The 26,487-nt window shown below is 34.2% G+C and overlaps 3 protein-coding genes across 3 annotated transcripts in view; 1 reads left to right on the top strand and 2 right to left on the bottom strand.

Moving 5' to 3' along the window:
- Positions 1–16,540, bottom strand: part of LOC112903880 (ecdysone-induced protein 74EF-like) — a 213,812-nt gene extending 197,272 nt beyond the window's left edge. The window contains exons 1-3 of the mRNA XM_025973579.1: positions 16,475–16,540; positions 15,615–15,839; positions 15,109–15,358 (exon numbers count right to left, since the gene is read on the bottom strand). Coding sequence (XP_025829364.1) covers positions 15,109–15,358; positions 15,615–15,839; positions 16,475–16,540 — 541 coding nt within the window. The remainder of the gene's footprint in view (positions 1–15,108; positions 15,359–15,614; positions 15,840–16,474) is intronic.
- Positions 16,541–17,883: 1,343 nt separating this feature from the next.
- Positions 17,884–26,487, bottom strand: part of LOC108733942 (ecdysone-induced protein 74EF-like) — a 210,834-nt gene continuing 202,230 nt past the window's right edge. Inside the window, exons 3-6 of the mRNA XM_025973578.1 lie at positions 19,175–19,411; positions 18,460–18,684; positions 17,955–18,204; positions 17,884–17,906 (exon numbers count right to left, since the gene is read on the bottom strand). Of these exons, the coding sequence (XP_025829363.1) occupies positions 17,884–17,906; positions 17,955–18,204; positions 18,460–18,684; positions 19,175–19,264 (588 nt within the window). The 5' untranslated portion in view covers positions 19,265–19,411. The remainder of the gene's footprint in view (positions 17,907–17,954; positions 18,205–18,459; positions 18,685–19,174; positions 19,412–26,487) is intronic.
- The window catches only part of LOC108733943 (U7 snRNA-associated Sm-like protein LSm11), a 57,666-nt gene continuing 50,991 nt past the window's right edge, over positions 19,813–26,487 (top strand). The window contains exon 1 of the mRNA XM_018465308.1: positions 19,813–20,095. Coding sequence (XP_018320810.1) covers positions 19,813–20,095 — 283 coding nt within the window. The remainder of the gene's footprint in view (positions 20,096–26,487) is intronic.

Here is a 26,487-nt window from a genome sequence, read left to right as displayed (position 1 = left end):
GTCGTATTTAGAATTGATTTTAAATAGTATTGCTGGATACATTTTGCACCTGAAGAAATTTAATTTTTCTCTTTACGCCGGAAGGTAGAGCGTGAGACCCCCTTCAGCCTCCTATCAGGAATCGTGGGAATGAGTGGGTGGTGGTTCGGGTGAGGATGATGAAATGGACGAAATGAAGACAGAAGATTATCCGTGGAATATTACTGTCCCAACAGAAAAACTTTTACGGCGTTCTCCCGAATGATGAGCAATGGACTAAACCTTTTTATCTTTATGCTATGGAAAGATTTGGTATTTCTCCTAATACATTGCCGATCATTTTTGTAATACATAATAAATTATAAGACCTTATTTCTGGGGAACGGATGTTGTTCGCAAATATAGATAAGGTTCGCACTTAGGCCGACGATCAAAATTTTATGGGGTGAGAACTATGAAGTCAACAAAGCCTACGTGTATCTTTTTGTAATAGCTGCGGTTAGAAAGCGTTCCCAACTCGGTTTTGACAAAGAGTAACTCAGCATCCCTGTCATGCTTCTAATGGTAGCAGCATTTACGAAAGGGGTAACCGCTCCTTACTTATTTGTATGCGAACTCAGATGTTTCCTAAATCGAACTCTAGCTAGTAAATAAATAATAATTTATGAAAGTTTTTCCGGGAATTGCATACGGGCGGACTTTCCATTAAATGCCACTCTCACCTCAACGATCCAAACCACATTGGGACCCATTAAAAAATCCGTTTAAATACTAAACCAATGAAATTTTAATTCTTGGTTGACGGGTTTCAACGAGAAGGTTAAGTTGAAACCGCAGACACGATCCTATAATGTTTATACACTAAAAGTGTGAATGGTGATAAAATCGTTATCGCAGTTATCGTTCATCAAAACCTGATATATACTAGCAATTGACAGAAATTGTAACAATTCGGTCTTACTAATGTACTCCTGTTTTTAAGAAAAAGTAAACACAAGAACTATATCGAAATAACAAATAATTTAATACAGTAGGAAGGTTTCTGTTGTGATACTTAGTAAATTATTATTGCTGGTGTTTGTTTATTCTTTTTTCTCAGGTAACTTAACCTAATCTACCCCAATACAATCTTAATAACCAATTTTCACTAGGAAGGTTTTTGTTATGCTACTTATTAAATTATTGTTGCTGGTGTTTGTTTCTACCTTTTTTCAGGTAACCTAACCTAATCTACCCCAATACAATCTTAATAACCAATTTTCACTAGGAAGGTTTTTGTTATGCTACTTATTAAATTATTGTTGCTGGTGTTTGTTTCTACCTTTTTTCAGGTAACCTAACCTAATCTACCCCAATACAATCTTAATAACCAATTTTCACTAGGAAGGTTTTTGTTATGCTACTTATTAAATTATTATTGCTGGTGTTTGTTTCTACCTTTTTTCAGGTAACCTAACCTAATCTACCCCAATACAATCTTAATAACCAATTTTCACTAGGAAGGTTTTTGTTATGCTACTTATTAAATTATTGTTGCTGGTGTTTGTTTCTACCTTTTTTCAGGTAACCTAACCTAATCTACCCCAATACAATCTTAATAACCAATTTTCACTAGGAAGGTTTTTGTTATGCTACTTATTAAATTATTATTGCTGGTGTTTGTTTCTACCTTTTTTCAGGTAACCTAACCTAATCTACCCCAATACAATCTTAATAACCAATTTTCACTAGGAAGGTTTTTGTTATGCTACTTATTAAATTATTGTTGCTGGTGTTTGTTTCTACCTTTTTTCAGGTAACCTAACCTAATCTACCCCAATACAATCTTAATAACCAATTTTCACTAGGAAGGTTTTTGTTATGCTACTTATTAAATTATTATTGCTGGTGTTTGTTTCTACCTTTTTTCAGGTAACCTAACCTAATCTACCCCAATACAATCTTAATAACCAATTTTCACTAGGAAGGTTTTTGTTATGCTACTTATTAAATTATTACTGCTGGTGTTTGTTTCATCTTTTTTCTCAGGTAACCTAACCTAACCTACCTCAATACAATCTTAATAACCAATTTTCACTAGGAAGGTTTTTGTTATGCTACTTATTAAATTATTGCTGCTGGTGTTTGTTTCTACCTTTTTTTCAGGTAACCTAACCTAACCTACCTCAATACAATCTTAATTACCAATTTTCACTAAGGTGTTTGTTATAATATTTATTAAATTATTGCTGTTGGTGTTTGTTTCTTATTTCTTCTCAAGTAACCTAACCTAACTTACCCCAATACAATCTTAATTACCAATTTTCATAAGGTTTTTGTTGTGATACTTATTAAATTATTATTGCTAGTGTTTGTTTTTTTTTCTTCGGTAGAATTGCACAGCAGTGCCGCGTACCCAGCATCATTATCTGATAGCCGGCCGGATACTAAAAAAAGTGCCGAATTCAAACCGGATACCTGGAACATTCTTATTTTTATGGTAGGCGATTTTGCTGACTTTTAATACATAGGTCTTCACTTTATAACTTTTTTTTAATACTATATGAAACATTTCGAGAATCAATGGAGGTTAATATTAAATATTAATGTGAAAATTCGTTTTCAATTTTTATCCACTATAAATTACCTCAAGCTAACGAGGACGTGACAACAGCAACAATTTTTCCTGGTTAACTTGAGGTAAAAATTGAGAATGAATTTTCACATTAATATTCTTTTTCTTCACTAACCAACAAAAATTAGGATGTTCGTAAAAATAAATAGTAATTTGTATGAACTGCATCCTTTCATCCCTTCAACGTTGTAGCATTAAAATTAAAATAAATTTCTGAGTTTGCGTAATCACTGAACTATCTTACAAAACGACAGCCATATCAATTATTCTTCAGTTTCCTTTCGATAAGATCAACAGATGGAAAGAATGGATTACGTATACAATTCAAGGAAGTCAAAAATGGTAAGGAAATCCGCCGCTGCTGTTTCTTCTAGAACGTGGTCACCTGGTCACGGCAAACAGAATATTTACATATACATGCACACGTGTATGTGTGATGATTTAACGCACACTTATCTACACGTACCAGTGGCATTTTTGTTTGTAGTATTTACCTTCGATATTTACATATATAAATGGACAATGAAGGTCTGCTATCGCCACATACGAAACTAGGTTATATCCAATTAATGTCTAAACGTAGCAAGTAATGCACATAACATGTTAACAGCAAATGATGACGGAATAATTTGGCAACGGGTCAGGTTTGTATACTATACAGGGTTATTGATAGACTGGGGAGACAATGTTGTATTACAGGTTTTAAACTAATTAACTATTTAGTTTAGGGACGGTAAAACAAAAAAAAGTTTAAAAATGAAAGTTGTATTTAAAGTCCAAAATAATGTGCGATACAATAAACTGGAATGCAATTAAATGGTTCTCAAAGTATTAGGTCATTAACTTCCCAGTCAAAAGTTATAGTAAAGAGTCTGATTTTGTGAATTCCAAATTTTGACATATCTCCACGTTGTAAGTTGTAAGGTCCCTAGAGTCTAATGCTATCCTGGATGTCTGTGCGTAAATGATATCGGCGTGGAACCAATTACGTTTGATTCATAATGATGCAAGTTAAAACGTAAGAAGAAAAAGGCAAACCAGCTGAATTTTGCAATTTACAAATTATACTACAATATTTACAGCAGAATCCATTGTTATTAGGAACATTTGTATAGAAAAATTTGATAAGAAAGGTATACGAATGCATAGTAATAACACAATAATAATAAAAACAATGATAATAAACCACATCTATCTTCGCTTTTCTGAAAACTGTCCTAAACTAGGTAATAAATTCTTTAAATATTTTGAGCAAAGCAGAACACCCTTCACAAGCTTTACACTGCGTTTTTTTGGACTTATATTACTTTATTATGAAAATGTAGCTGAAGGTATTTGTACGAATTTCCCTCTACCACGTCGTATTTTTTCAAAAGATTATGCCGGAAGCCGCCCTTTTGATAAATATCATCGGTTCTCAACTCGCCAGCAGTATATAATTTTTTTTATAATGCGTGTAATTTAAACAAATAGCTTGGAACATGCAACAATTAAAAGTAAAACAAAAATATTGGTATACAAGGCAAGAAAAAAGAGTAAAAAAGTAAAGATAAAGATAAGAGATGAAAAATTAGAAGAAGTTGCTGATTTTCGGTATCCGGGAAAAAAATGGAAGCGATTTTGACAAAACAGTCTTGTATGAAAATAAATAAAAGTAAAACGTAAATACTGGTATACATGGGAAGAAAAAGTAGGGAAAGAGCAAATATGAAGATAGGAGACCAAAAATTAGCAGAATTGCCTGATTTTCGGTATCTAATGGGAAGTCAGATAAGTCAGGATGGAAGGAGTAGTGGGGTATAAATTAGAGGATAGTGCAGGGTAGAGTCGCCTTCAATAAAAACAAGTCAGTTTTATACTCGCGAATGGTTAATTTAGAAATTACGAAGATTGTTAATGATGTTTGGAATGCAACGCTGTACGGGTACGAAATATGGACGATGGGCGCGGCGGAAAAGAAAAGGGTAGAAGCGTGTTACAGGCGTATGACAAGGATAAAGTGGATAGAGAAGGTTAGGTTAGGTTAATTAAGAGGTATTTGAATGAACAGGAGAACATAAGACTATGGAAATCAATAGGAAATAGGTGAGATAGGTTGCTATGACACCTTCTCATGCATGAAGGTCTAGTCAGAGACATATTAGAGGCAGAAGCAGGAGTTAAGAGGACTAGAGATAGACGAAGATATAGGATAGAAAAGAGTGGAAGTGCGTATCCAACCAGTCTTAGAATGACCTTATGATAATTAATTGTTATCTTACACGCATTGCGCTTTTATTTGGTAATTTATCGAAACTACCGAACGGGCATCGCGACTTCGGACTTATTAGTACAATGAAAAATTCACATTATGAATGCCATAAGGCCTACCACTCTTAAATAATGTCTACACATACTTTTCATTTTTTTAAAGTTCCTGTTAAACTGTTAATAAATTGTTAGTTATTTTAAAGATATAATAAACCCTTAAGTATTTTCAGTTAAGTGAATTCCTATAAACCGTTTACCTACATTAAAACTAGTCAATTAAATACGAAGTGGAAACCGACAATGCTTTTTTTCTGTACGAATCTAGTAAAAGGATCAGATAGTAATTTGTCATTCGATTGAATCTAATAAAAAAATCAGTAATTATCCGCTGCCGTCAATTAACTTAAAGATAAATAGACCATTAGTAGCTGGAAGTCTATCGAACGAGACCATAGTTGCAAATTAACATATGTTAACACTCGAGTATGCACGCAAATGTGCATGGCAACATTCATTGGCAGAAACAAACGCCGATGCCGGTCTATTAAAAGCACGGAGCAAGGAAAGTCATCAATTATTATAATACCTTTCGGAAGCGAGAGTTCTTTTACTTTTCACGGCTTTTCACCGTGAACGTGTACACTTTCTCCGATTGTATTTATGTCTAATAATTAGCCATACGGACATAAAAGGTTGAGTATGAATAAACTATTTTTAGCACTACGGACTTCTACTGTCTTCAACAAAACATATACAAGTCTCCGTACATCTCATCTGTAGAATATGTGACTATTAAAAGGAATTTCTAGGTCAACATTCTACAGAAAATCTAAAGAAGGTGACCCATCCAAATGGTGACACTAGTGATAGCAATAGTGGTGACACTAATGATAGCAATAGTGGTGACACTAGTGATAGCAATAGTGGTGACACTAGTGATAGCAATAGATGAGGAATAGCGCCCCCTTGAATTTTCAAACAAAACAATCAAATCTTCAGTGGATAATTGTGCACTCGTCAGTTGCTACAGATTGGATGAGCAAAGACAGATCCTTGTTCACCCGTTAACATTATATTTATTGGAAGTGGGAAGGCTGTGTCCAGATCGAACGGTATAACCTAGAAGTTTTAGACCATTGTTTAGCTTCGGGAGGAGGCCGGTTCGATTCCGGGTGCGTCTGCCTAGATCCAGGTTTTTCTGTGGTTTCCTAAGATTACTTATAGGCAAATGCTGAAGCAGTAATATTCGACAAATAATCTTTCATCCTCTTCTGTCTTCATTTCGCCCGTCTCATCTTTCTCACCCGAACCACCACCCACCCATTCCCACGATTCCTGAAAGGAGGCTGAAGAGGGCCTACCGCCTTAACTGTCGGCGTAGTCCGGAGGGACTGCCCGCCCACCAGCATTACTGGCTGGTGGGAATGAAACACCCAAAAGTTTTAAAAATAAAGTTTTCTGTGTTGAGTGTCTTTAATGCCACATCGTAACAGAATAGTAGCAAATTGTTTACCTTCGCAAACGGATTCCGTCACTGTTGTAGTTTTTTCATAGTTAACGAAATGATTAACAAACATTTTAGGCTAAAAACCTGAAACAACTAATGCCTCAGTTACGTTTGGAAAATAAATAATTGGAAATTTTGAAATTATGCACCACTTTTATAAACCACCCCAGCGCCACTGAATCAATCGATTTAAACTTGAATTTGTTTAGTTACTTTTACAAAAATGATAAATAAGTATTGCGGATACTAATTTTCATTGTATTACAGTTGAACTCTAGAACTAACTGATGAGATTAAAATAAACAAACATAAAACAGCTTGTTATTGTTATTATTTATTGGGGAATATATAATTGCCCTTTAAAAAAGATAATTTCACGATAACCATACAAATGACACAGCACTTTAAAATATCTATTTATAACTTTAACATTGTTCGCCTTAAAATAGATTGTTCGAACTTTAATATGATTAACAATAACTTAACAAGCCTTCGAATGGACACTTGGAACATTAAATTTGCTAGTTGTAGAGTTGATATTTTTGTATTAAAATTTTGTTAATTTAGCATTCAATTTGCTTTCAATGCTACGCAAGGTCTTAGCCTTTATGGTGCCCCTGAACAATTTTTAAAAAGCCCTTTAAAGCCAGCGTTGTCGAGATTTAAAGAGAATATTTATTTATTTTTTAAACTGGTTGTGACCGTCCAAAAGTGGATGGTGGGTACCGTTATCAATGGAACATAGCACTTACACTTTAATTTTGGCGAAATTTTCAATATTCTACTAATAAACGTCCAATATTTAAAATTTAATGGTTATAACATGCCTTTAAAATGTACGGATATGCAACCAACTATACACCAGATATGGACATTTAAACCCGCCCACTTCTTTGCAATTGTTTAGTTAAATAGGCGATTTTTAATTAAAGATTCTCATTAAACAGAAACATTCTGGATATCGAAAGTAGACGTAAACAATCTTTCCATCTTTTAATAACGTCTACTTGACAAAAACACCTTTTTGCTGTTTTTACTCGGTCACATCAGCCGAAAAGTGTTGTTTTTTACCATGGCTGATTAAGTAATGAACAAGAACACAAACAAATCTACACTAGCATATTGTTATTTATGGATTTATACTTTTATGTTTTTAATTTTTAAACATTTATCAGTCAAAATGATGCCTCTATTAGTTCACTTTTCAAGTTTACTATTTTGCATCGTTAATTATTATATTCGTCACTTTTTAATGTAGAAACATGTACATTACAAATGAAAAATGTGCCCAAGGGCGCATGGTGTTCCTTTGCTCCAATAAACACAGCATAAAAAATATGTATTACCGACCGTTCCTTACACCCTTCTAAGGCAGACACTCAAATTACTACTACTACTATTTTGTTATTCTAATTTTCATAATTCTAACAATCTAGAGGAATGTTTTGAGGGCGGTGTTTATAGAAGAACACTCAGCAAACGTTGCATCACTAAAAGTTTTAGGAATGGAACACATTACGTTAATTGAGTGTAGGTACGCTAAATAAGATAAGTACACATTTGCAGTGCCGAATTAAGAAAATAGGGTGTCCGGGCAGAGTTTCGTGGGGGCCTATGGAAGGAGAACATAAAGTCGAAATTATCTTTAAACTTACACAAGCAAACAATAAACAGATAATTAACAAACGACAAAAATTTACTGGAACTATTTTTAAGTAGTTATTGTAAATTTGTATTGGTGGAAGCGCTGCACATTAGTATCGTTTTTTCGCAACAGAGGACATGTTGATTTCTTGGTTTCTTTGGCTCATATTTTCTCAGTTATTACTCGTCATTAAAACATGCTGCTAGACGCATACAGACTACTTTTATTTTATAATAATTCACTTGTATTTTGTCAATAGTTTAATTTATAAATTGATTAAACATATTTGAATTTGAAACATGCGAATGTCCAATATGAAGTAATATGAAGAAGGTTTACTGTAGTTTATTTGTAGGAAAATAGTAAAATACGTAATGCAATAACAAAACCTTCTCGTGTATAACGCTTGTTAAATAATTATTTTATTTCAGCTACCTCTACCTACCTAAATATGTTGGTTGTTAAAATTCGACAAAACTTTAGATACATAATTTTCTTGCGAAAATAAAATACCTAACCTATAAGTAATTTTTTAGTCTTAATAGCAAAACATTTGTAATGTAGAAATGTACCATTCAAAAAGCTACAGCAGTAAAATAATTTACTGTACTTATTAGATATAATCTAAAAAAGAATATAAATATTTCCAAAAACCTAATGATTCAAACAATTGGTAAGACATTGCTCATAATATTTTTAACCACAAAAACAAAAAACAAAACACTTGGAAAACTGTTTCACTTGGTTTATTAATATCACTGTTAATCACTCTATACGGATTTCACCTTCTTAGGGCATCTTCAGGAGCTTTTAATATAAACTAACAATGTTCTATGTAATTTAGTTTATATTAGAAGCTCCGGAAGATGCCCTAAGAAGGTGAAATACATATAGAGTGATTAATAGATTAATAAACCAAGTGAGACAGTTTTTCAATTTGTTTTTTGTTTTTGTGGTTAAATATTGTTAAGATGTTTCAGCAAGAACCACAGCCTAGATGTTAGACCAGGTCATAATATTTTAGTTTCAGATTCATATTCGTAATATATGGATATGTAAAAATAAAAATGTTTGTAACAGACAATCAGACAAAAATTTTAGTTGTGTGGCGTTCTCAGCTTTAGTATCTAGGAAATAGTAAAATAAAAAGGTCAAATTCACGAAAAGCAAGAAACAATAATGGCCTGCCAAAAGCAATACGTTTCTAGCTTTTATAGTTAAGCGTCCAAACCATAAAAAACTGTAGACCAAAGCCGTCCAGAGGATTTCATAAAATAGTAGAGCGCCATGAATTCACTCCAGTTTCTGCAGGAATTATAGCAGTGTTAGTCATCCACATTCTACTTTTTATTTTATTATCCTTTTGAATTCATAGCGATCGCAGCGATCTCTACTATTTTATAAATTTTTTGGAATTGCATATGAAGATTGGAACTCTTATCTATAGTTTTCATGGTTGTAGCCGTGTGCATGATTATTGGGTTAATGTTTAGCTAAGCATTTCGTTGAGCAACATTGCATACCAGGAGTCCTCAGAAAATATTTAAAAAAATAATAATACAATTTTGTAATAGCATGAAAACTACACCAATGAATTCATTTTTTGATTTAACTTGACCCACAACACATAACCTCAAATTAATGATGAAAAATTGTTGCTGCTGCCACTTCCTCAACGGGAATCGAATCCGAACCCTTGATTTTACGCACCAGTACTTTTTCTCATCAATTTGAGGTTATCTTTAAAGGGTAAAGTTAATTAAAAAAAAAATAAATCATAAATGCATTCAATTAATTTAATCTTGCAAGAATTCAAAATGTGTCAGCATATGAAAACTGTTTATTAACTTTTAACATATCAAGCTATACTTTCACTAATAAAAGAAAGAGAACTTGAAGAAATACCTAATCACCTAATATTACTGGTAGATTTTCCTTTCGAATGCAAATGGATTATTATACTTCAGAAACAGCTTCATCCCTGGATACTTTTTTAATTGCGACAGCATGAAATGCTAAAATAATTTCTACGACATCACCGTTAAAAAGTTGCTAACACCCACAAAGATATCAAATTAAACATGTTTTCAAAGAGTTTACTTATGACATAAATTCACAAATTCTGTGTCCCGAGCAACTGGACCAGTTTTACTGAGGCAGGAACCGTTCTAATCTGTATGTACATATGTCTATGTTACTTAAATTTTACTGTTTATTCATTGGCTTTTATTCATACTAACGACGTGTTTTTCTTACCGAAAGCAATAATTGGTTGTTAATCTAGTCGCGATTCTGTACATCTACAATATAATAGCTCCCAGAAACGTAAGATGAGATGTTAACATTCCTTGCACAGTTTCAGTCCCATCATGTTTTGTCACTTTTAGCCCACCTCCTTCCACCTTCCTGGGGCATAAAATTAATGTACATCATCCGCACCCAATTAAGAGAGTTCAAAATTCCTCGCGCTCCAAACCACCCAACCATTTAACGGTAGGCTTTTTACTAAATACCATAAAATAAGTGTGTGTGACCCCCTGTCAACCACAAGTGAAAAGGGATGTTTATCAGGTCGTTTGGTTTAGAAGAGGCTTCCAAATAGCACACATGTTCTTAGTTAACTGCTCATAGCGAGATCGTTGTGAAGCCGTTTATAGAAATTGAGAAGATACAGGGCGATTACTTTCCAGAAAACAGCATTACGCTTAAATATATAGAGAGAGACATGTATTATACTGTAAATTTAAACATTTCTCGCATATTTATTGAGATAGATTCTATTAAAATAACTTGAAGTTGTTAAAGTTATATTAATTAGGTATTAATTCTTTATAACATCATTTCCTGAAACGTTACCACAAATTTGTTTTGTGTTCCTATTTAAAAAAAATGTAATTAATCAGATCTAATACATAATGGAACTATTTATTATTATTCTAAAACCCATTGTTAAGACAGCAGGTAAAAGTTGGTCTGTGTTCTGTCGGAGCTGCCTGCGACGCGCTGATGAGATCCAAAAAGATCGAAATCGCGATCCGCCTCTGGCAGTTTCGACAGAATACAGACCACTTCGAATTATTTTATTCGATTAAGCTAACGTGCTTATTACGTTGAGGTTGGCTACGCTGGGATTCGTTTACAGCAAGTAGATATCCACACAAGTGGACCTTGTTGGAGCATACGTAATCCTAAAATGTAGCATCGTGCTACAGGTGGCGTTTACTGCGACATTTGTAGTATTTTCTAGAACTATTTATTAACCGGGTGTTCTTCCAGAAATTATAGAACCGATCCCAAAAATGTTTCTCGTTACTTGATAGATCATATCTTTCATCAGGACAAACGCTATGTATTAATTATTTATTTATGATTAATCGTTAAATAAAAAGTAATTACAGAAGCATTCACGGACGAGAGAAAATCTGGAGAGCGCCAGTTGATGTGTCATTTTCCCAAATTCAATTGGGTTGGTTTCACTAACTTTCTTCTTGGACACCCGAAATCACATAAATGAGAAAATTTACAAAAAATATCCCGTTTTGCACATGCTGTCAATTTGGTTTCCATGATTTTATTATTTGGATTTTATTAATCTTCCGAATCACCCTGTAAATTTTACATTCTAACACACACCATAGACATGTGCGATTGTGTATATATTTTAACATAATGCTACTCATTATGTTCGTTATTTGAGGGTTAGAATCACATGTAGGACACAAGTCGACATCACCATCCGACGACCTCCCTCCTTTATGGCAAATTACATAAAAATGCCATATTTCATTCCGAAGTGGTGTAAAACGCCGTAAGGGGCGGATTAGAAACACGTTTTAATTATAAGGAAACTTAATTCCAACGCAACTGAGTATTTCCCGACACAACATTAATTTTAATGTCACAAAAAAAAATATAAACTGACCCTTAATTAATTCGTGGAACAGAAAGGAATATAATTCAAATATTTTCAAAAGAAATTATTTGAAGTTTAAATAATTAGATATCCAAATATCCAAATATTTCAGTATTCAAAAATTTAAATATTTGGAAACCCAAATAGCTGGATACTAATTAAATGTAGGGTGGTAGTGTTGTGGCCCATATAGTACCTGAGGAATTACTTATAGTTCTTAAGTTATAAGATCTTATCAGGTGTTTTTTAACAAATAAAACATTTTCAATATTAAGTGTTCAAATCATCATACTACAAGATTTCAAATATTCAAATGTGTATTTGATTTAATATCTAGATATTCAAATACATATTTGGTCTATTAAATATTTGATTGTTCAAACAGGTACTTCAATGTTTATAATTATGTATACAAACATAGGATAATTTAGATATTAAGATCAACTTATAAGCAAATATTTGAATACTTAAATAAGAAAAATTCCGACTCCTGGCATAAAGCAAAAACATAGAGGATATTACGACAATTTATGTCGCCCGAGAGAGTCAAAAGTTTTAGGATTAAGCATCATTTATTTGGTAAGCCACAAGCCGTGAAAAAAATTCAAACGTTTACCTGTTTTGAATATTCTGAATCAACATTCAGATAATAACAACACATTATTTAGCCATTTAAAGCTACCGCTAAAAAGTGTATTAGCACACAAATAATAGCTTTTATTTTTATGTATGATGCTGGTAGGCAATAGCAATTTACTATGTTTCATTTGTAGATTTAGAAAAGGGTTTTGACAATGTTAAATGGGAGAAGATGTTTAATATATAATTAAAAATGTAGGAATGAGTTACAAGGATAGAAGAGTGATACGTAATTTGTATAAAGAGCAACAGGCAGTTATAGAGATAGGGCTTCAACGTGGAGAAGTAAATATTAGGAAAGAAGTCAGACAGGGATGCACACTGTCTCCACTACTTTTTAATCTATTCATTGAAGACGCGATCAACATCATTAAAGACAGTACAACTGTAGGGATAGATATACAGGGGTAAAAGATTATTATGCTTAGATTTGCAGATGATATAGCATTTAGCAAGGAGAATTTAGAGATAGCTTTAAATAAAATGGAAGCGAGATTGACAAAACAGTACTGTATGAAAATAAACAAAGGTAAAACAAAAATACTGGTATGCAAGAAAAAGTAGGGAAAGAACAAATATAAAGACAGGAAACGAAAAATTAGAAGAAGTGGCCGATTTTAGGTATCTAGGAAGTCAGACAAGTCAGGACGGACGGTGTAGTAGGAATATAAAGCAAAAGATAGCGTAGGGTCGAGTCGTCTTTAATAAAATGAAGTCATTTCTTTGTTCGCGAACGATTAATTTAGAAATTCGAAAAAGGTTGTTAAAGGTGTATGTTTGGAGCACGCCGTTGCACGGGTGCGAAACGTGGACAGAGGGCACGGCGGAAAAGAAAAGGTTAGAAATGTGGTTTTACAGGCGAATGATGAGGATACCGTGGATAGAGAAGGTTAGAAATGAAGAGGTATTAGAAAGAGTAGAAGAACAGAGGACTGTATGGAAGTCAATAAGAAAAAAGCGAGATAGGTTAGTAGGACACCTTCTCAGGCATGAAGGTCTAGTCAGAAACATATTCAGACAGAAACAGGAGTTAAGAGGAGTAGAGGTAGACCTAGATTAGTTTACTGTTCGCACATAATTAAGGATATTGGGATGTTCTAGGTTTAGGGTAATGCGAAGATTAGCTCATAATCGGAAAGAATGGAAGTACGTGTCCAACCAGGCTTAGGACTGACGACCTTATGATGATGATTTTTAGTTAATGTCTTAAACTGTTTAGGTGAGATTACAAGGAAGTGTCTACCAATTTCCGTTTACTGTTTTACGTTAATGATAATTCACAACAACAGATAACAAATGCACTTATCGATAATTTCGTAGCGTGGGGTCAGTTGTAGTAAAACAAAGTCGCTTATTGAATAAAACACGCGTGTCTACATCCGTTAGCAATTGTACATTCAAAACGCCCCAATTACAAGAATATACATACATCAATCTAACCTAAATATTTCTCGAATGCATTGCAATATTGTACACGTGTATAAAGCGACAGGCCTAAGATGATAAATCGTTGCACTTTGCATTTTCACGTGGTCCGTAGCGTTGGCATCTCATATTAATATGGTTTTCGGCTCATTTAAATAAACGCGAACATAATTAGAGGCAACCTAATTAATAAAATCCAGTGGTTCTTTTCGTTTGAAAACGTAACTGGATAATCAGATGCACAGAGTAACTAGAACATTATAGGTACTTCTGTATTTACTCATTGTTATTTTAAACAGATATTTAGTTCATTACTTCATTAGAATAAAAAAAAATACCAATTACACACACAGGAAAAGTTTACAAATATTAATTCGGTGCTACATGAGGATACCGTGGATAGAGAAGGTTAGAAATGAGAAGCTGTTTAAAAGAATAGGAAAGCAGACGACTCTATGGAAGTCAATAAAAAATAGGCGAGATAGGTTGATAGGACACCTTCTCAGGCATGAAGGTCTAGTCAGAGACATATTAGAGGCAGAAACAGGAGTTAGGAGGGGTNTTGGGTGAAACCAACATCCCTTTTATACTAAATTTAGGTCAACCCTATGGAGGGGGTAGCAACTAGTGTCATGTAATGATTTATTGTACAAAGTTATTGAGATTTAAAAAGTAGTTACAAATATGCAACCATATCTATCAATTGCTAAAATTAAAAATTATTTTGTGTCTTCTTTATTGTTATTGAGTTGCGGTATTTGAAAGATTCATCAATTCAATTTTGTTCAATTTAAAGAATCTTATTCGATCTATCTGATTTTATTGTATTTTTCTTCAATGGGGCCAATTATTTTATTTATTTATACGGAGTTTTTCTTTTTAATTTCAAAATCATATAGATAATGATGTTCATTAATGGTGCCATTTCGCCATCTGTGGCCTTACTATTTGACTACGCATTCTTCCCATAAGTGCAAATCAATAAGTTCGTAAAAAAATAGGAAAACACTTAAATAAACCCACAATAATCAAGGGTTATAAAACAACATATGCCGAAAATTAATATTAATCTTCAGCCCCGTTTATGTCTAAAAATAAATCTGGCACTAAAGATAAAGGAACAAAAATTGATTTACCTTTCTCGACTTTTGGTATAAGAGGCGCCACCTCCGGTCGACCGTTGAAAGTTGCCAATTGAGACGAATGACCGCTAGGTGTAGCCAATTTCTCAGCGAGGAGAGGATTCGCGGCAGCTATCGTGAATTTGAATGCAGAATTTCTACGCTCTAGAAGATTTGATTTGTGCTGTGAATTGGAGTTCGCGCTACCATCGTTTGTCGGCGAATGTACCGATGATGTATTCAGCACATTGTTGTTTTCCTCTTGCTGTAATAATAAAAAAAAAAATAAAATTAAGTTCAGATAAAACCAAAAAATATTTCGATCAAAAGGTAGAGTCATACGCAAAAAATTTATAATCTCATTAAAAAACGCTATGGCTCCAAAAGATGGTGCCACTGAGCAAATTTGGGTGCTACACTTGTAGTACTTAATTCTACAATATGGGTGCTTAAAGTACAATAAAAATGTTCCTATAGATACTACAAATAATATGTGCACATGTATGTATATATATACTCACCTTGATATCGTTTGCATTCAGTTCAGTGAGGAAATGATCGAGTTCGAAATTACTGTCGCCTAATTGCTTAAAGATGTCCTCGGTATCGGGCATGTGATCAGAAGGGGTATTTTCCGGTCCCAATCCTGTTACCAAAGAAGTGAGGTCGGTCTGTGATAATTCTCCCAAGTTACTACCGGCCGAAACGGCTGTATTCTGTTGACCGACTGCAACCGAGGCAGCATCCTGTAATAATAAATAAAAAAGAACCTTAAAACCAATGAAAAGTCAATATGCTTAGTTTTAAATTAATCTATCAATATACCACGTTATTCCAGTACAGTAAGTTTGTAAAAATAATAGTCAGGTAGACCTAGATTAGATTACTGTTCGCATAGTTAAGTATGTGAGATGTTCTATAGTTTTAGGGAAACGCGAAGATTAGCTCAGGATATGAAAGAGTGGAGGTGTGTGTCCAACCAGTCATAGAACTGACGACCTTATGAAGATGATGAGCTATGTTGGCCACAAAAGGGCATTCAGCATTAAGATAATTTTCGCTATGAAAACGTTTTGTTAAGTATCAAATACGTTGTTGAAGACTTTATTCATAGTCTTCAGCACTAGTGATCGAGCATTATTAAGACGTGCTTCATGTCACCATGATAGTCAGAAAACATTCCATTGTGCATGCAATTTTTGGCACTGGGAATATTAAAATTTCAGAAAATAAAGATAATTTCTTACAAAATCTGTAGAATGAACCCGAAGTAATCCAAATTCAACGTTGATGGTGCGACTATTAACTACAGGGCTCTATAGATTTTAGAAATTTGAAATAGAAATGCACCGGAAGGTGACCTTTTAAGGTACCCAGGTACTTGGCTCTGGTCCAGTCGGGTGTTCGGCAGCGGTGACAATTGAATTTTAATATATAATCCAGTCATATTAGGGGATTCACTTCGGAATGAAAGATAATAATACTTATATAAACTTGTATAAACTTTTATTTTGGAATTCTAAATGTTGCGTCAAAAGTCACATAAAATCTCGTGTCCGCCTCTTAAAATGATTAAGGTCAAAGATCACTAAAATTATTTTTTCGCTAATATCTCACTTCCTATGATTTCAATGACATTTGCATCTATTATGAAAATTGTAGAGCATAAAATTCACAAGAAATTTTGTTCCAAATTTTTATACCGTTTTTGAGGTAATGCGTGGAGAACTCGCACTGCTTAGAAATACACAATGCGAAGTGGCGGTTGTTAATCTATCATATAAAGTTAACCAATCACAAAAAAGTTCATAATTACAAATAACATGTATTATTTATTAATTGGGCGTTCCCCGCGCTCTACCTCGAAAACGGTTAAACATATAAAAAAATATTCGGGATAAAAATTTGTGGAGAATTTTATGCTCTACAATTTTCATACTAGATGCAAATGTTATTAAAACCATAGGAAGCGAGATATTAGAGAAAAATTGATTTTAGTGACCTTTAACCTTGAATATCCTAAGACGCGGACACGAGATGTTATGTGACTTTTGACACAACATTTAGAATGCCAAAATAAAGGTTTGTACAAATTTACAGTTTAATATCTTTCATTCCGAGGTTGACCCTCTTTTTTGACTTAATTGACTGTACTAGTACATATATACAAACTATAATGTTTATGATATTAACAAATATTATACAAGTTTACAGTACACATTAACAATTCAGGTAGTTCTTTTTTATTAAAAAGCAACACATGGAGGTACGAATGAAAATGCAAAAAGGACCTAGGGCACTGTTTAAAATTTAATAGGTACCTAAGTTCAGTGAAATTTTTAATTTCCTACAGTTTGTAATTGACCTTTATCTAGTAAAGTTGTTGAGATTTAAAAAGTAGTTACAAATATGCAACCATATCTATCAATTGCTAAAATTAAAAATTATTTTGTGTCTTCTTTATTGTTATTGAGTTGCGGTATTTGAAAGATTCATCAATTCAATTTTGTTCAATTTAAAGAATCTTATTCGATCTATCTGATTTTATTGTATTTTTCTTCAATGGGGCCAATTATTTTATTTATTTATACGGAGTTTTTCTTTTTAATTTCAAAATCATATAGATAATGATGTTCATTAATGGTGCCATTTCGCCATCTGTGGCCTTACTATTTGACTACGCATTCTTCCCATAAGTGCAAATCAATAAGTTCGTAAAAAAATAGGAAAACACTTAAATAAACCCACAATAATCAAGGGTTATAAAACAACATATGCCGAAAATTAATATTAATCTTCAGCCCCGTTTATGTCTAAAAATAAATCTGGCACTAAAGATAAAGGAACAAAAATTGATTTACCTTTCTCGACTTTTGGTATAAGAGGCGCCACCTCCGGTCGACCGTTGAAAGTTGCCAATTGAGACGAATGACCGCTAGGTGTAGCCAATTTCTCAGCGAGGAGAGGATTCGCGGCAGCTATCGTGAATTTGAATGCAGAATTTCTACGCTCTAGAAGATTTGATTTGTGCTGTGAATTGGAGTTCGCGCTACCATCGTTTGTCGGCGAATGTACCGATGATGTATTCAGCACATTGTTGTTTTCCTCTTGCTGTAATAATAAAAAAAAAATAAAATTAAGTTCAGATAAAACCAAAAAATATTTCGATCAAAAGGTAGAGTCATGCGCAAAAAATTTATAATCTCATTAAAAAACGCTATGGCTCCAAAAGATGGTGCCACTGAGCAAATTTGGGTGCTACACTTGTAGTACTTAATTCTACAATATGGGTGCTTAAAGTACAATAAAAATGTTCCTATAGATACTACAAATAATATGTGCACATGTATGTATATATATACTCACCTTGATATCGTTTGCATTCAGTTCAGTGAGGAAATGATCGAGTTCGAAATTACTGTCGCCTAATTGCTTAAAGATGTCCTCGGTATCGGGCATGTGATCAGAAGGGGTATTTTCCGGTCCCAATCCTGTTACCAAAGAAGTGAGGTCGGTCTGTGATAATTCTCCCAAGTTACTACCGGCCGAAACGGCTGTATTCTGTTGACCGACTGCAACCGAGGCAGCATCCTGTAATAATAAATAAAAAAGAACCTTAAAACCAATGAAAAGTCAATATGCTTAGTTTTAAATTAATCTATCAATATACCACGTTATTCCAGTACAGTAAGTTTGTAAAAATAATAGTCAAATCTCTTGAAAAAAGAGAATAAGAAGCTGATGTTGCCTAAGGGTTGTTTTATCATTTCTTTTGAAACTTTTGATACATTTTTTGATATTTATAATCAATTTATATCAAGAGAACTACTAGCAAGTTCAAAATTTAGATGATTAAAACTTAAAACAGCATTTGAATTAAATCATAAATAAAATATCACTAACAAACAAGTGGTCAGTATTCTGTCGAAACTGCCAGACGCGGATCGCGATTTCAATCTTTTCGAGTATCAACAGCGCGTCCCAGACAGTTTCGACAGAACACAGTAACCCATTTTCGAAATTGTTACCTACATTTCTGTTTATATATTTTATTTTATGTAGAAATATAAAATGGACTTACTTGTAAGCAGGATGAGAGGTCGACCATTTTTCCATCATTGTCAGGACACCATAGCAGATCGTTATCGATAAAGGGCATCGCCAGCGACATGAGCGCTTGGGCCCCTAAGACTTGTGTCCCCGCCACTGTATGGCTTTGGGTTTCAAAAATCCTTTAGAAAACGAAAATAATTCAGTGCGGTTCTTTGGATAAACCCGTTTAAACTTTAGCTTTCTTTTTCTTGTTGTCGACAGACACCTAGAACAATGAAAAAATGAAATTAAACATTTAGTAGATTCGCAAAGTACTTATTTGGTTTTCAGAAAATAGAAAGAATATCGTTTTTGAAGAGTCTTTACCCATCGTATTAATGAATTTAAAGGTTTGAGGTTTCTTTTTATATTTATGCGTCTAACCATTAATCCTATTTTTATAGAAACGTTTTTTTTGACTTTCCCCTTTCTATCTAAAGTAAATTTAAAGTAACATTCAAAGTTAACGTGCTTAGATTATGTGACTACATCCGCCACCTAGGAGTCAAATACAAAACTAAGCTATCACACGCTATCATGTCCTTTCACTGTTACAGCGGTTTACTATCTGCTTAGTTACCATAAGGTACGCTACAATCGACGAGCGCTCTGGTCAGTAAACCTAAGATGGCTGCAGATCGTGGTCACTCGCGATCGGATGAGAAGCAGATGGGTCAAGATGTAAATTACGATCCGAATCTAGACTTTTACAGTGATCAGTTCGATCCGCTGAAAGCGCTACATACTTCAAACATAGTACCACCTGTTCCTGATGCAAAGACTTATGATAATATATTTGCTTATAAGAGAGCCTATTCTGCGGAGAAAGACCAACGACCTCGAAAGCATGTGACTGCAGAATCCGAGGCGGGAAAATCTGAATTTAAAAGAAATTGGTTGCCGCATCAATGTAAGTTGATATTATTAAAATTCGGATTGAAGAGAAAAAAATTGTTACTTAAAAGGCACAAAAAGAAGTGCCTAAGACTAGGAGCCATTTGTTGTCAAATAAACGATAATATTTTAATACCTTCCCGGTACATGATTATTTAATCTCTTAATGATGTGAAATGTTTGTAGTTTACGTGATACATACGATTTTTTGTGATAATGTTTCAGTGAGAAATGACGGTTAGATTTTCTGCTTGTTTTGTGTGATATAAGTTTAATCCACTTTGTATTATACCTAGACTTACTATTTTGTGAGGGTGTTAACTACAATAGTGACACATAGTAATTATATCCAGTTTAACACATTTATAAGAGGTACAATGTACAACCCTTAAATATCTAAATATTTGTGATAGAGAGCATATCACCAATGAAAGAGTGGTAAACGTTAAACTAAAACTGGTACGTCACGTGTTGGTATGTACCTATAACAAGTGCCTTTATTATCAGTCCAAGATATCTAATTGTACTGATTGTAATATGTTATACGACATCAATTGAATTGCTACACGCAATCAAATTATAAATGCGTTCATTTCGGGACTTGTTATCGCATATGACCTTTCCACAATATACGCATCATGCATCATGGTGCGTGCAGCTTTTGATAAGTGATCGTTTAGCTGACATTTTAGTACGATAGAAAGGTCGGCTGACTTAATTCGCGACCCTTTCGCCGTAGATACCATATGTACATACTTATATACACACTTATGCATATATGTATAGTGTCATGATGATGTATTATCGTAGCAATGAGTTAGTTATCGCTCGCTATCGCGCAGATTATCCGAAGGTCGCTGACCGTAGTTGCGGTCCATACCGAGTGTGCTACGTATGCAAGGTACCTCCATAGACACGCAAATAGACGTGTGCTTAGAAATAGTAGTACCGACAATATGTAGATGCAGCGTTGTAAAAATAATACTAAAGATATATACAAAATGCGTTTGCTATTCGCAAGGTTTATAGCACGAAGGTGTCTATATCCGTTGAAGGCAATCTTTAAAATTTGGCATTTTCAAATATGGCAAGCACGTCAGAAAACAGTTTTGTTTTCTTTAGGGACAAACTAAACGTTCAATTGGATTTTCAAGTATTGCATTTGGTAGTAGTTGACGGTTAGCAACACTGAATGGGAATCTAGGTATAGGAGCAGCAAAACCAGTTGCTTCAAGTTAGTTATCACCCCTACGGTTTTGGTTAGTTTCCTCGATTGGTATATCGTATTTGATTTGCCTATATCCACACTTATTCAATCAGGAAATAAAAATTGTATCAGAACTACTGATTTATTCATAGAAACCATTAAAATACCCTTAGCAAAATCAAAAATTTATGGCATATAATTCACGATCAATTGCTGACTATTGATAGTCCGCCAAAACGTTCAGTTAGTCAATGCAATTACAATTAGTTGTATACCCTCGTCCTAGCCCTATACCCTAGCCCTAGTCGTATTATAAGATGTCAGATTCTTCAGATTGAAATTTTGCTGTTGCATATGTATATGTTTGGGCGGTACTCCTGATCAACGTTTCGCGGTGAAACAATTTGAACTTTTGCTTTTCATCGAGGAACGAACGGATTGAAGGCGGTAGTGGCCGAAATAGCACCGCTCATCGTTACGTAATGTCGTGTTGTCGTTACATTCGTCGACGTTGCCGTGAGCTACAAAAAGTTAAGGACCTTGGTAATATTCATCACTTATGGACGCAGCAGTTAGATTACCTTTGATACGTAGGTATGTAACATTGTTACTATTTTTCTGATATGGAAGTTTAACCTATACCCAAATGAAAAGAACGGCTTCCCTTGAAATAAAAGATGTGATCTTCGATAGGAATTCTACGAACTTGACTCATTCTTTAAGAAGAAGATGCTTTGATTGAAAAGAAAACTGAGAATGAACAAGCATAAAAAGTTACATTTTAGAATTTGAAATATACCTATTTAAATAGATAGAAAAGAAACAGGCCGAGTGCAAACTTGACTTCCGTACCCTACTAGGGTTGCCATCCGTCCGGGTTTCCCCGGATTTGTCCTAGTTTAGAAGGCATCCGGGGAGCGTCCGGGGGGGGGCTTCATTTGTAGTCCTGGTTTAAAAATTTAGTCTTGGGCCGCACGCGACACACGTAAAAAAATCTAACTGATTATTAAAACAATTTGTAAGAAACTGTAATAAGATTCTGTTTTGTTAGGTACATTTAAAATGATGATAAAAAATGACTAAATTTAATTTTAAGGTCTGAAAATAAATAAAAAGGTGATTTATGACATTTTCAACTGTTTTTTATTACACTGACTATGTTTAAGAAAACCTGTTGACATGTCCGGGTTCTGGACTCTTTTAGAGATGGCAACCGTATACCAGACTGCCAGCTGCCAGAATGGTATAATAGAAAACTTTGCCTTTTTTAGAAACTAAAATAATATTTGCTGTACTTTCATGGAAAGATCAGGCGAATTTTTTCTTTTCATCAGAAATAAGTGAGGGGCATACGTTTTTGGCGCTTAGTTACGTCAGTACCATTAGGGACTTGTCACTCTCTCTTCAATAGTTTTACGCAAAATTTTCAATATTAATCATAGGAAAATATAAGAATGAATATCTTCTATTACAAGATTAATACTTTTACGAGAAAACTTCTTCGAGAGTGAGACGGTTTTGTAGAGTAACTCACTTTACAAGGATTCTGCTTCTCCCTTGACATATGAATTCTAATTTTGATCTCAACAATAAATGCAGATAGAACTGCGGATACTTATCGTGAATTTGTCAGACTAGCTCTCCATGCAGTTGAAATAAAAAAAACAATGACTGCCTAAGTAATCTCACTATTTTTTCATTCTCCAACGAATCCACCTTTGAATGATAAAAATTAGGAATGCAAACACGATATATAAATGTACGTAACAGATGCACCTACTTGATAAAAAAGAGCAAACATTATGATCATAAAAATGGTACATGAAATGGATGGCAACATCGCGATGCCGACGACGACGGCGAATAGTCTATTATCGGTCGGCCGTTGATCCCGAATTCGAGCGAGATCACTGGAACATTGGTCTATATTTAAATTAACTGTCAATGATTTGCTACCGAGCGCCGAACACAAAATACAGATTGTTTATAAACAAAATGAGTCGCGCTTTGCGAGATTTTTGCCTGCTCCATACAGCTAATGATCCGGCAGAGAGAGCAACCGGAAAAAAAAACATGTTTACTTACGTTTATGTATACAAACTGTTTGCGAAACATATACAATTTCTAAACATCGCTTTTATTTTCATTCGACATAATCTGCATAATCTTCATTTGCATATTTTATATTTTTGTACTATCTATTTGCGTTGGTTGATTTCAACAAACTTTAATTTATTTTAACTCATGATTGTACTGATTTTGGAGTTTCATATAACATAAACATATTTCTTATCACGTGCGTATGTGTTGTCTTATTAAGCTGAGCAAGCATATTTAAAAAAGAATGTAAGCTGTTTAACTGACGCTTGATTAAAAAACTCATAACGTCCCAAATCCAAGACTGAAGAACAAGAGTAAAATAATGTCGTTTCTTCAACTCGAACTTTGGCTATGTCATACGTGGGTATTATCAACGCAAGACTGTCGCGAAACAGTCTCGCGTTGATAATGCCACCGTATGAAGTGGACGAAACACGTGTCCGCTCAAAAAAGTTTTTTTGTGGTAATTAGGGGTGAGTTTTCCTTCTTTATTTTTAACAAGTCAAAATGTTTAATATGTAATACCTGTAGAAGAAAAAGTAGAAGACCCCTGGACCTAATTTCATGGAAACATTTGAAGTGTATGGACAGGAGTAACAATCATACGCCCAATAAAAAGGCCCTTTTCAGGGCTGCTATTTATTTCACAAAAATCGAATTTCGATGCCTAATTGCGATTTTCAGAAACATTACAATTATCATTAAGACGTACCATAACAGATTTTATTTGAATCTATTTGTTTAAAAATATTTTGCGGTGCTCTATAGAATTCAGTTTATAAAAAACATGTATTTTATACAAGAGATTTTTATTTAATTCCTTTACTTTTTTTCTTGAAATTTTCGTGTCAAATATGTCACTTCTTTTAACGTTGAAACCAAAATAGGACCTTTAATGGCTACTTAAGATGAATATAAACAACCCACAATTATGGCATTCCTCTTAATTGCACTTTACGGCCGGCAAGGATTGGTAGTAAAATTGTCGGGTTGTTCATGGGAATCATTCTCTTCCAAACATTTTGCCATTTTTCAAATGAATAATCCTGTGCCCCAGTATGTGCTAGTCATCAGGTCATCACGACGTTGTATTCAAAAAAGGATGATGATTGGAACATGGCAGAACAGTTTGGGAAGAAGTTCCCATTAATTATGAACCTATTTTTAACAAAATGGACGGTGAAAGGAAGGAATCGTTGGAATGAGAGTATATTAATAAAAACCCAAGTGTGGGAAGCGTTGCTATAACACCTATTGTTTGTACGGCTCGGAATTCCATTATACAGAAAGGTACAGATTTCTCTGATTGAAGCATTTTTATCAATTTTACATCTTATGGATCCTATTCCTTACGATTTTGTGTTGCGGATGAATGAATATTTACATGTGATGTTTAATGTCCCTGGATATCTGTCACCATTTAGGATTCGAGGAGGAAAACAGAATGTGGAGCAAAATGTACAGTGAGTTGTAGCAACACATTGTGGATACTGTGTTCTTCTATGTAGTTCGATGTAGCTTGTTGGCTGATGCCAGTGGTGCGATCGGCCGAGTTGCGGGACAAAGCAACAACAACAGCGAGAGCCACACACACGCACCGGGAGTCAACGACCCCGTGTGTGCGAGTTCGCGATCGCGACGGTATATAGCTCGCACACAAAACATACTCTCTTCGTCTCTTCTCATTCCTGTATTGTAAAACGATAGGCGTTTACGAAAACACAAATTCCGACGACAACCATAAACTTACTTACTTACACCTATATTATAATAATACGGACACATATTTCATCGGGAGATCATCCCCTTTATAATCGCTGATTACGCCACGTTACAGTATTCACAAATAATCAAATATACTACCTTACAACAATACTACGAAACAAAATCATCTTATCGATTGTAATCAGATTCCTTCGTATCTCCTCTTGGAAGTCTATTTCTTTTGTATATTACATTCTCTTAGTTCTTCTATTGCACTTTCGCAATGTATCTAACTTTGAATGTATATATATAGAGAACAATTTGGACTATAGAACATAATTTATGCTATATACATTACCACCTCAATTCGAAATGTTGCTATTTTCAAGAATTATTCGTTTAGGTCAAGTGCATCGACCCAAACACAAAAAATATGTACTATTATTTCTATGTTGAATTAACGATAAGTTAAAATTTTGTGGCAAAGTGTCCTGGAAAACCCATTAGATGTATAAATCAGAGGAGCTTCTAGAATTGAGTTGAAGCTAATGTATGACCATGCGCATTGACTGTACCATAGGAGGAAGACCCTCTAAAGCGTCAGTACCATTAATCCGTTAGAAGAAAGCATACATGTAGAAGAAGTGTTTATTTGTAATACCATATTACTATTGTAGACAACTGATATTAACGAACTTAGGAAACTGATGAAATGATGGGGAATGTTTATGAAGATATCACACTAACGAATACAGACTTCTTCAAGTGGATTAAGCGTTTCAGTAAGGGCCATGAAAAATCCAAAAATGATGTGAAGCCAAGACGACTTTTCGATCGCGACTCACTGTCCAAGTGATTTTCAATGAATTGAAATTGGTCAAGTCGTTTGTGCACAAGATTGTACAATCGATACTGCATGACGATAATGCTCTACACATTCAGCAGTGATTGACAGTGAGTTTCTGATTCGTAATTCAATCACCAACCTATATCAACCTTCCTACCCCATATTTAGTTCTCTCCGATTTATTTTTGTTTTCTAAATACAAAATATGAAGATTGGAAAAACTTTGGCGGTTGTTGTAGAACAAACAGAATAGCTCAAAACCCCAACGCCAAAACACGACACTGTAGTTGTCCGAAGCACTTTTCGGTAACAAAGTTACCTTCTTCAGGGACTGAAGTAAACTAAACCTAAATGAGAACTAATCCTAATTTATACTGATAGTTGTTAAGGTTCAGTGAACATGACCCGAAGCCAACAAGGTAGATGTTCAATGGACCTTAACATCATCATCATAAACGTAATTAAACTAAACTAAATAGCGGAGATCCAGGGATGGGACCGTTGTCATTGTTAAGAACAATTTGTTTATTTTTATAAATGTATAAACTTT

This window comes from Agrilus planipennis, unplaced genomic scaffold (assembly GCF_000699045.2).
Source record: "Agrilus planipennis isolate EAB-ADULT unplaced genomic scaffold, Apla_2.0 scaffold43, whole genome shotgun sequence".
Classification (NCBI taxonomy): Eukaryota; Metazoa; Arthropoda; class Insecta; order Coleoptera; family Buprestidae; genus Agrilus; species Agrilus planipennis.
This window is presented reverse-complemented; position numbering and strand designations above follow the sequence as displayed.